The sequence below is a fragment of the Setaria italica genome, chromosome IV (genome assembly GCF_000263155.2).
Source record: "Setaria italica strain Yugu1 chromosome IV, Setaria_italica_v2.0, whole genome shotgun sequence".
Classification (NCBI taxonomy): domain Eukaryota; kingdom Viridiplantae; phylum Streptophyta; class Magnoliopsida; order Poales; family Poaceae; genus Setaria; species Setaria italica.
The window spans coordinates 380506-391990 of NC_028453.1; the positions used below are offsets into that span (position 1 = coordinate 380506).

Genomic DNA, 11485 nt, shown 5'->3' on the forward strand with positions numbered 1-11485 from the left:
GCTGCTTCTTGTACTCCAACCAGCCAATTCCTAACATTGTGCAAGCCATGCAGCGAAAATCAGCATCATTTGGAGATCAAAAAGACAGCCCAAACACACACAAACCAGATGTGTGTCAGTGTGTGGTTGTGTGCATGCACACGAAAGAAAGAAAATCAGCATCCTTCTTGAGAGGACTGGCTTGTCTTTGGAGTCGCGGAGAGCGCTGCTGTGGTGGCAATGTAGTAGAACCTGAGCTTGTGCTGCTTGGCCCGTTCTTGTCACCGATGGACTGGCCCTCTCTGTACTGTACTGTAGGGGATCTCGCCTGGCCTGCAACAAGGGTTTCGGTTGGGCCGGTCACCTGTATTGCGGTAAAGCAGGAGGAGCAGAGGAGGCAGTTTCAAGTTGCCCGTGATCTTGGTGTTGAGGAGTCACTTGCCGATGTTGGTGTTGAGACCTTCTTGGCCTTGGCAGTTGCCTCGATGGCCGTGTAGGTGGCGGACGGGACGGCGTCGCCTTGGCAACGGGTTCCCACCGCCGGCGACGGAGCGCGTGCTTCACCTCTCCCCGGCCCGGCCAAGTCAGTTAGCCCCCACCTGCCAGTGCCTGGAGCCCCCCGCCGTGCCGCCAGAGCAACTCAACTCTGCTCTCGTCTCGCCCCCAATCAATCGCTCGCCGCCAGCCTGCCGTCCCCCGCCGCAGGCCAGATGGAGGTCTTCCCCGGCGTACCTCCACGCAGACGAGGGCGGGCTGGGCGTCTCCCTGCCCCCGCCTTGGCCGGCGCGACGTCACCTCCCTCGCACGATTCCGATTCGGTGTTGTTTCCTGAATTTGCTCCGCCTCGCCTCTCTTGTTCCATGCACCACTACTTGTTCCATGCATCATCCATTCATCCCACTCCCATCGTGGAAGCATGCACCATCATTGGTACATACTCCTGCATGCTGCTCTGCTGTTAATTTCTTCTCAACAATTCTATTGAGATTATATATAGTCTCTCTTAGCTTGCTCATTTGTTGTTGGTAATTAAAAAGAATTGGATGGATCGATGGAGTATGTTAATAACTCTGAGAGATTATTTACTTGCGCATGCAGAAGAACCGCTGGAGCAGCTTCGACGTTCTGCACCCAAAGGGGTCCCGTAAGTTGGTGTGTGGGAACGACAAGGACCGGCACATACCATTCACTAGCTCAACGTAATTGTGATCGATGTTCTTGTTCGCTGTAATAATCTAATCTCGGACCACGTACATCAGCAGGGTCTTGTTACTTTGGTCCTGATAGTGGCCACGAGCGAGATGCGGCGGCCACGGGCATGACGTTTGATTTTCATCTATTGCAATTCACTTAGACATTGTTTTGGTCATGCTGTAAAAGTTGCTCATTGTGTATTTGTTTATCTTGTACAAATCCATGCTCTGGGACTTGATCCAGGATATAGAGCCCTTGGACCTAAGTATTTTCTGAGACTCAGTTGCATTATTAGGCATGTGATTTGCTTTTGCTTTTGCTTTTGCTTTTGTTGCATACATAATGTACAGATATTTGATTATGCTATGTTAGTTCTGACATTCCCAATTGACAAACAATTTGCAACAGACCACTGAATTAGGCCCATAGGCCTCATCCATTCCTTCATCAAAATCATCCCCAAAGCATTGGCAATTAGGCTGCAGCCGCACATGAACTCAATTATCTTCAAATACCAGAGTGCATTCATCAAGAAGCGGAGTATTCATGACAACTGCATGACGGTGCGCAATACGGCTAGACGATATCATAGAAATAAAGTACTTGTCGTCTTCCTCAAGTTGAATATTGTGAAAGCCTTTGACTCCATCAAGTGAGATTACTTACTCTCGCTGTTACAACACCTGGGCTTTCCGACATGTTGGCGCGACTGGATCGTGGCAATACTATCCACTTCCTCCGCCCGAGTACTCCTAAAAAGAGTCCGAAACCAGCCTCTTAAGCATGGCAGGGGTTTACGACAAGGCGATCCCCTGTCACTGCTCCTCTTCGTCATAGCAATTGACCCACTGCAAAGGCTGCTGGAATTGGTAACAAAATGGGAGTCCTTAGAAGAATCCGTGGACGGGCACCGTCATGCTGTATATCGATGTACGCTGATGATGCGGCGATGTTCATCGCAACCAAGAAAAGAGGAGATGGACGTGTTGGTCAACATTTTGGGCATGTTAGGAGAAGTAACAGGACTGAAAACAAACTACAAGTTAACCACCGTCCCTATCTGCTATGAGGGACTGAAAACAAACTTCCACAAGTCAACCGCCATCCCTATCTGCTGTGAGGGACTGAAAACAAACTTCCACAAGTTAACCGCCGTCCCTATCTGCTGTGAGGGACTGAAAACAAACTTCCACAAGTAAACCGCCGTCCCATCCCTATCTGCTGCGAGGGATTGAAACAAACTTCCACAAGTCAACTGTTATCCCTATCTGCTGTGAAGGCATACAACTGGTACTACAAAATTTACCGGCAAAGCATGGCACTTTCCCTGTCAAATATCTTGGCCTACCGTTGTCCACAACACGTCTAAAGACGGTCCGACTTCCAACCTCTAGTGGACAAGGCTGTTGGCAAACTTAGCAATTGGAGCGGAAGGAACATGACGATAGCCAGAAGACTTACACTTGTTAAATTAGTACATGCGGAAAGTGCAAAGTGAACTAGGCACGGTCGGTAAGGCCTCGGAAAGGGAGCGGACTCGGAGTACTGCACCTTAGAAAATTCTCCAGAGCTTTACGTCTTCGCTGGCTTTGGCAGGAATGGATGAACGAGGGCCCGCATTGGGAGGGATGTGATATCCCTTGCTCGCAAATTGACCATAAACTTTTTGCTGCGGCCACCAAGATTACAATTGGAGACGGCAAAAAACATCATTCTGGCACAACGGCTGGGTCAATGGATAGAGGTCGAGGAGAAAAAACAGGTCCTTGTACGAGGCGGTGACCGGTGACGCATGGATTCGGGATTTAAACCTTCTACATCGCGGTTTCTCTGTAGCACATTTTATCAAGTACCACCACCTATGGGTCGAAGTAAACTGGGTGCAACTAAGGGGGTGTTTGGATACAAGGTGCTAAACTTTAGTAGAGTCACATCAGATGTTCAGATGCTAATTGCACAGATGAGGACTAAACACTTAGAGTCTTTTATTTACGCGGCATGACACTTGTAGTTGTTACATTACGGAGTTCTAGTGGTATTTTTGTTTCGCTCTATCCTGTGATGGGATGAGGGTGTATAACATGTACAGATTTTTTTACTCGGTTTGCCGAGCTTTCCTCTTTTTTTAATATAGCAGCAGCTCTCCTGCTACCTCGTTTCGAAAAAAAAGAATCTATTGATAAAAAGAGGAATTTTGAATTCTTGGTACCCACCTACCGTACACTGATTACGTGCACATTCATCGTCCATGGTTCCCGTTTATATCTCACATCACATGCATTCTCAGTCTCGCACGCGCGCCATTTAAGTTGCTTGCACCCCTACCTACATCTACACCTCCATTGCATTGGCATTCGTCTTCCCGGCCGGCCGGCAGCAACGGAGAGCTAGTAGCATGGCGGACGAACCGAGGACGGCGAACAACGGGGAGGATCAGCCGGAGACGGTCAAGCCGCCGACGCGGGCGGCGGCGCTGCCGCTGGGCATGGTGATGGTGCAGGTGCTCACCGTGGTGATGCTGCTGCTCTCCAAGCTGGCCCTCAACACCGGCATGCGCCCCGTCGTCCTCATCGTCTACCGCAACCTCGTCGCCGCCGCCGCCGTCGCGCCGCTCGCATTCGTCTTGGAGAGGTACCACTGCCTAGCTGCTGCCTGTTCCTTAATTACATATTGCATTAATTGGCTTCTTCATTCCTTGAGTAATTGAAACATGCATGGATGGACTCTGTAGGTAGTTTACCTAACACCAGCTAGCTGTGCATCAGCAAGAACACACCAGTTAGTTGTGCATCAGCAAGAACACCATGCATGCTTCTTTCCTATAGCGTACGTCATTACGTGCTGCATGCATTATGATTCTGTATGCTTTTTAGAATAGGAGAACTTTTGCACCTGCACTTGACGCTACGGTCACCGCCCGGACAATCGTACACACACCACAATTCTGAATTACGGCATAGTACGACAGTTACACGATCAAGTACAGTCAGATACCAAGCAGAGTAGGCTGTGTTTATCATTCATGCATTCTTATGCATCATGCACACTGATTGATTGATCGATGCACTGTTTGCATCCGGAATCCAAGGGGCAGGGGCTATTAGCGTTGTTGACTGCCAACTGTAACGACAACCTGCAGTCCACATCTCCATTGGCCCCTGCTGCATTCAGCTTCTAAGAAACGGGCAAATTTCAACGCAATTTCATCTCTGTCTTTGTCCTTTTGTGCTGTGTCGCTTATAGTCTAAAGGTTACTTACCTGATGTCCTGATGAACAAAGACAGAACCAGATGTGACTGGTTACAGTGCCAATGGCCAACTGATCTGGCACCAGTCAGGACTCAGGAGACGCAAGAAGAAATGTCTCTGTCAGACTGCTACTGTCGCCAACTTGTATAATATGCCTCAGACGACAGATATAGCAACACTCTTGTCGCATGCTGGAGTGGGTGAGGGAGTTTTGCTTGGATACAGTCAGTGGCGGTGAGGGAGGGGCCTGGGCCCCCCTATGCCTTGCAATTTTCCACCGATAAGTTTGAATTCAACCAAATTTTTGGAAAAAAAAATTACATTCCTATTATTTTGGACAAAAGTACAGCGCAGCCCACAACTGCATCCATATGCACCGTTGATGGTGCACACGGGAGCAAACGGAGGCCTGGGAGCACCAGAACCTTCGTGCACCGTGCCTATCTTATGCTAATGCAAAAGTGATAAAGAAGATGAATTAATCACTGCTAAATGTATTGTGTATTTTTTTAGATAAAGGAATAGTTCAATATTCCGGTCTCTACATCACAAATTAATATATTCAGCTATTATTAAAAAAGCAAACCACACATGCTTGAATAGGTGACATGATAAAGTAAACAACCTATAAACATAGCTTATTACTAAACTGCCACCCATTTTTTGCGAAGATCTCCATGGTCGTAGTCTCCAAAGCTCAACACGCCTGTGGTATAGTGTCTTTGTCCTCCTTCTGAAGCAACGCCCAAAATCTTATCCAGTGCGTCGCCATGAATAGAATCTGCAAACAAGGTGTATGCCTCACTAGATGATAGCTAGGTTGATACATCACATACCTACCTGTTCAGTGTTCTCCATTGTTACTCATGCTTTCTGCTATTCTTCTTGTTCTTGATGGTACTCCGTACTAACTTGTTATACCTACACGCAGTGCTATCCATTGTTACTCATGATACAAATTGCTGTCTATGTAGAGATCTTTTCATGAAAAATATGTCATGATGTTCAATAACGAGTTTCCTTTCGAATTCCATTTCATGATGTATTGCCATCTTGTCTGTTGCAGGGAAATGTGGAAGAAACTGAATTTGGTTGTGTTGGGTTGGATTTCCTTAAATGCTACATTCGGGTGAGCACTCACACTCAGCCTGTATATATTTGTTTTGTTGTGAATGTTAGACATGCGTAGACAAAATTCATAGGAGATACGTATCTTGTACGTATTATCTGTTTCAAAGTGAATCTGCATCTTGTGTTGCAGAGTCGTCCTAGCAATGGGGTTGTACTACTATGGGCTGCAGGCCACTAACCCTGCTTACTCTGTTGTCTTCCTGAACCTGATCCCTATTGTCACCTTCGTCATCGCCATCGTGCTCGGGTATGCATGAGATCCATATATGTGCCATAACATAGAGAAGGAGGGTTATGATCGACATACCTGCATGGCTGCATCTGCAAAATAATGTACATTTCATTCAGAGAGGAGAGGGTGGCGCTGGGGAAATGGCCTGGCAGGATGATGCTCGTGGGCACTCTGACGTGCTTGGGTGGGACGATGATAGTGAGCCTGCTAAAAGGGCGGCTTCTGCACCTGTGGCCTACACACCTTCTGAAATCCTCCCACGGCGGTGCGCCGGCGAGCGGTGCTCATCACGATGGCATGGTCGCCGGCACACTCTTCTTGTGTGGCAGCTGCCTTAGCTACGCCTTGTGGTTCATCGTGCAGGTACTGCCGTACTAGTGAGTGCCAATATATAGTCTGATATATAAAGTCATACTTTTGTTGTGGATTGAAATAAGATATCACTATGACTGACTCTACTCATCCGTGCTGATGATGCCTTTCCACTGTGATGAACAATATGTATAACAGGCAAGTCTTGGAAAGATTTTCCCATCAAAGTACTGGGCGACGACGTTGACGTGCCTGTCGGGAAGCTTTCAGTCTTTTGTGGTGGGCGTGATCCTCAACCATGACAGAGCAGATTGGAGGCTCAAGTGGGACCTGCAGCTTCTGACGATCGTCTACTCGGTAATTACCAGTGCTATTTACTTGCCATTAATTGATAGCTACATTTACCCTGCATATAGATGTTAACTGAAGCGATGATTGTCGATGTTCAGGGCGTGTTCAACACGGGCATCACCTTCGTTCTCATCTCATGGGCGGTGAGCCGGCGTGGGCCGATCTACCCTCCCATGTTCAACTCGTTGTCGCTGATCATCACTACGGTGATGGACTCGGTGCTGCTCGGCACCAACATCCACGTGGGAGGGTGAGTACGACAGTATATACGAGTCACTTAATGCTTACTCTGAACAAGCATCAAAAGGCACTGCCGCATATGTGTACTGTAGTTAATCCGACAACTGATCATCGAGTGCACATGTAACATGCTGTGTGTATGGACGATGCGCAGCGTGGTTGGGATGTTGCTGATCACCGTGGGGCTGTACGCGTTCCTGTGGGGGAAAGGCAAGGAGCTACAGGCTGCAATGGTGATGAAGAAGCCGGAGCAGGAGGAGGAGGGCGGAGTTGAGATGGCCTAGCTAGCCTCTAATAATTTGTTAGCAATTCTATAGGATGTATGTTATAGGTGGACGATGAAGTACAGCTAGCGAGAGAGCAAAACATAACATCTTGTTGTGATCGATGATGAGAGATTGATGATATCATGACTGCACTAGTACTAATGTAATTTACAACAGTCAACAGTGCGGTCTCGATCTCGATCTTATTATTGGGGCTAGTGAACTGCAGATTGACTTGAACCAACAGCTATAGCAGGATTTATAGCTTTCATTCTGTCTGGTAGCCTGTTATCTGAACAACTATATAGCTAGTCCGTCCCCATGAGCCCAAGAACCACCTTGCATTGCCACCCGTTCAAATTCCAACTTGCAAATCCCAAACTGACGTCTAGTGATGGCGCACGGCATGAGCGGGCGGACGGCCTGCGCGGCAGCAGGTGATGGAGGGCAACCAGACGCCGCGTGCGCTCGTGCTGTTCCTGCTTCAATTGCTTGTGATGATTTAGATAGTTTGCTTAAACTAAAGAAAGAACGTACAACAATTTAGATGATTTTGCTTATGATTTATGTCAAATTATTTGCTTATGATTTATGTCAGCGCCTCTTCAAATTTTTCAAAAAGTATTGCTTCCCAATCACCAAGTCTTTTATGGGACAGTCCTTGACTTGCCACAAAGACTTGGCCACTAAAGCTCACGCCAAGTTCCCCGGTCACCTTGATGCCGCCTTCACTAAGGAGCTTCTCCACGAAGGAAGGGGGTCTCCACGTCCCCCGCATACGGTCGTCGATACCGCTCCACACTAAGCTAGAGGGTCGAAGACTTGCCGACGAGCCACCTAGTCTCCAAGGTACCGACACACCTTATACAACAGTGGTTCACTCCTAGAACCGATCACAAGACATGCACACCTTACACTCTAGGCCTATCCTAGCACTAATCACCCTCCTAAGCTTGATCCAAGTGAGCTTCACCAACATTCTTCTTGTACTTGCTCTTGTCTAACTTGGATGAGTTATTTTTTTATCTTGCCTTCTAGACAATTAGCAATGAAATAACCTTCCTTGCTACATCCAAAGCATAGCCTCTTTGACTTCCTCTTGGTTTTGTTCCTGTCTTTGTTCTTGTTAAAGAAACTACCCCTTTTTATCACCTTCTTTATTTTTCTTATGAACAAGACCATCTCTTCCTCATCCATACTCTCATTGTCACTATCATCACTATCCTCCTTGATAGTTGCCTTGGATGATGTGCTTGCTCCCTTCTCTTTGTTCTTGTTGCTTGTCTTGAGAGCTACCCCATTGTTCTTTTCTAATTGCTCATGAATCTTGGACATTTCTTGGGATAGCTTGGATTCCTTGACGGTGATAAGATGTTCTTCAATTCTTTCAATCACATCCGTCGGAGTGAATTTCTTAAACCCTCTTTTTTCCCTAATCAAGATAGGGAGTTGACATCTCTAGCCATGTAAGCCGAGAAAATCTTGTCAACTACCTCTCTCCTTCTCCACTTGTCACTTTCAATTGTCACTTTCAAGAGATCTTATCTTGTTAATGATCTTGTTCAACCTATTGTACATCTCTTGTGGTGTCTCATTTTCCCTAATGATGAAGCGGTTAAGTTCACTTTCCAATAGTGTTATTATTCCTTCTATAACCCTTCTTGTTCCTTGATGGTTGATGAAGAGAGTGCCCCATACTTCCTTGGCGGATTGCAACCCATCAATCTTATCAAATTCTTCGGCGCACAATGAGCTCTTGATAAGATGCAAAGCTCAATAGTTGCATTGAATATCAATTTCTTGATCTTGTGTAAGAGTAGCATCTCCACATGGAAAGATTATACCTACTTCAACAATATCCCAAAGTGCAGGGTTGACTGCTATCAAATAGTTCCTCATCAAGTTTTTCCACTTGGAATAGCTTACCCCATCAAAATGAGGAGGCTTTCCCAAGTTGATAGACCCGGATGAGGTGTTAAGATTTAAGCGACCATAATTGAAAGGGATTTGGTAAAACTCCCTTTGTGGACCACGACGTCCGGAGCGAGTTGATCTTGCATCATCATAGTCGGAGTCGTCGTCGGAGAAATCTTCAATTTCTTGATGCCCCCTTGCACTTATGCTTGCTCCACCGACACCTCCTCCTTGAGCACTTGTTTGTGCTCCTTGTGGCAGTACGGGTTGTTGAGTGACATTTGGATTGGTGACATCACCTCCAAGAGGTACCTCTTGACCACCTGGCGTCGACATCTTAATACTAAGCGGTTAAGCTTTAATCCGGAGACCAACACTCTCATACCAATTGAAAGGATTTAGGATGTCGACTAGAGGGGGGTGAATAGTCGAACCTGAAAATTTTTCACAAATTCGAACAAATTTATTAGCAACTTCCGGAGTTTCCGGAGATTATTCTGGAAATTTTGCAACTTGCGAAATTTTCAGAGAAATCTACAAATTCTTCGGAGAAATACTACTTTGAACTATGACCTTATGCAAGCCTTGCTCAAATGTAAATCACCGAATATAGGTTAAGCAACAGGATATACTAGCCCTTTGGTACAAGATAGAACAACTGAAAAAATTTTAGAAAAGTAAATCGAGCACAAATCCTAGAAATATGTTCTATGCTTGAATATGAACAAAATTAAGAACAACAAGCACAAGAGACACAAGGATTTGTTTACCGGAGTTCAGCTTCACACCTTAAAGTCTACGTCTCCATTGAGGACCCACGAAGGTGGGCTTTTCACACCTAAGCCACTTTCCTCACTCCAGCGACCACAAAGATCAAGTTAGAGTCACTTACTCAATCGTCGGGGTAATACAAACTTCCCGTAGGCAGCCACAACCTTGGATGCTCCACGGGTAACGCCTAGCCAGCTAGGAGCTTGAAGCTCCAAGTGTAACAAACGTGAAATCACTGGCTTGACGAAGAACAAGGTGCTCAAGAGATGGGAAATCAGCTCACTAGCACTCTCTCTTACCTTTCCCTTAAATCTCTCCTTAAATCCCCACCAAATCTCACCAAGAATGCCAAAGGAGAGTAAAGAGGGGAACTTGAATGCTTTTCTGCAGCTCATCACGAAGTTAAGTTAAGAGAGTGACTGAGGGAGGAGGTGAGAGGGTATTTATACCCCTTCACCCCAAAACTAGCTGTTGGGGGTTAAGTTCCGGAGTTTTTCGGAACTTCCGGATTCTTCCGGAACATTTTCTGGAAACTCTGGACCTTCAGAAACTTTTGGAATATTTTTCGGAAACTCTGGAATCTCTGGAATATTCCGGAACAATTTCCGGAAAAATCCGGAGCTCTCAAGTTAGCACCATTTCTAAATATCCCCATGTGATGTGAAGGTGCAAAGGTCTCTCATAGGTTGGTTAGATCATCTTGAGCACATTTTTCAAAGATTACACATCCCTCTTGATAGTTCGGCATTCCTGTACTCAATTCCAAACCACAAATAACTAATGAATGCGGCACACGAATTCATGATAATTTTAAAGATTAAAAGACGGTGTGCTCAGACTTATTTGGGACCTTTTCCATGCAAAATAATGAGGAAATAATTGACTGTAGCCTAACATATGAATACTGTTTATGTAGAACTCTAAACAAGAGCGTTCCAATTATTTAATGTTTCCAAATTTGATTATAAATTTGACGGGAAGATTACTGAATTTCATGAAATCTCAATTGATTTCGATGAAGATCAAAAAAATCAAAATTGAAAATCGTGCCTGTGGTGGTGGCGCTGGGCTGCTGGCACAGTTGCACTCCAAGATCTTTTTCTTGTGCGGATGTAGGAGGCTGTCGCCTTCCATGGTGACGCGCTTCAACTTCACCTTCCATTGGATCAAGGGGAGGTGTGAGATGTGGAGATCTTCGGAGACGGCAACGACGCTTTGGATGTCCTCCGCGCCCCCATGGCTAACTTTATCGCCTGATTGAATAGAGGATATCCTGCTTACTCCCTCGCTTGCCACTGCAAGATGCTAAGATTTGTGCCATGGGTTACTACCGCAAGCAGAGGGTGTTTAGCAGCAACAAAAGAGTAGCTTGTTGAAGATTCGTCGCCGTTGATTAATCAAATTAAAACATCTCGAAGGTTTGTCGCCGTTGAATTGAAGGTTGAACGCGTTGTTGATAGTCAAACAAATTAAAAAGTTTGCCTATTGCATAGGGCAATGGTTATCTAGTTAAACACTTGTCCACCACACATGCACGCTGATCATCTTGATGAAAATCCAAAAGATCTTATTGGTGCCATTCTCAGATGATTTTGCCTATTGCAGATCCAACGGCGGAAACTGTTTGTTCCGCTGTCTCAAGAGTAGGGGTGATAAAGGATCGGCTCAATAAAAACTAGATCATAGTATTATATGATTTTGAACTAAAAATAAATAGGACTGAGTTAGATTGTGAAGAAGGGATGAGGGTCGTGATCCATTACCACCCTTACGCAGGAGGCTGCTCAGTCAAGTGAGGATCGGTGGAGCTCAAAATAAAAAAAAGAAGGAAAGATTGGTGATTGCG

At 45.8% G+C, this 11485-nt stretch overlaps 1 protein-coding gene across 1 annotated transcript; it reads left to right on the forward strand.

Annotated features, from left to right (window-relative positions):
- The first annotated feature begins 5111 nt into the window (after window positions 1-5111).
- Window positions 5112-7135, forward strand: LOC101774328 (WAT1-related protein At5g64700). The gene is made up of 6 exons (XM_022826205.1): window positions 5112-5551; window positions 5684-5800; window positions 5902-6148; window positions 6296-6454; window positions 6547-6698; window positions 6843-7135. The coding sequence occupies exons 1-6, from the start codon at window positions 5421-5423 to the stop codon at window positions 6970-6972; spliced, it is 936 nt and encodes a 311-aa protein (XP_022681940.1). The 5' UTR covers window positions 5112-5420; the 3' UTR covers window positions 6973-7135.
- Window positions 7136-11485: the final 4350 nt, after the last annotated feature.

Bases quoted from the DNA above. Each gene is read 5' to 3' on its own strand.
- LOC101774328 (XM_022826205.1), top strand. From the start codon at position 5,421: ATGATGTTCAATAACGAGTTTCCTTTCGAATTCCATTTCATGATGTAT. The intron at 5,552-5,683 runs GTGAGCACTCAC...CTTGTGTTGCAG, and splicing joins TCCTTAAATGCTACATTCGG to AGTCGTCCTAGCAATGGGGT. The intron at 6,149-6,295 runs GTACTGCCGTAC...TATGTATAACAG, and splicing joins CCTTGTGGTTCATCGTGCAG to GCAAGTCTTGGAAAGATTTT.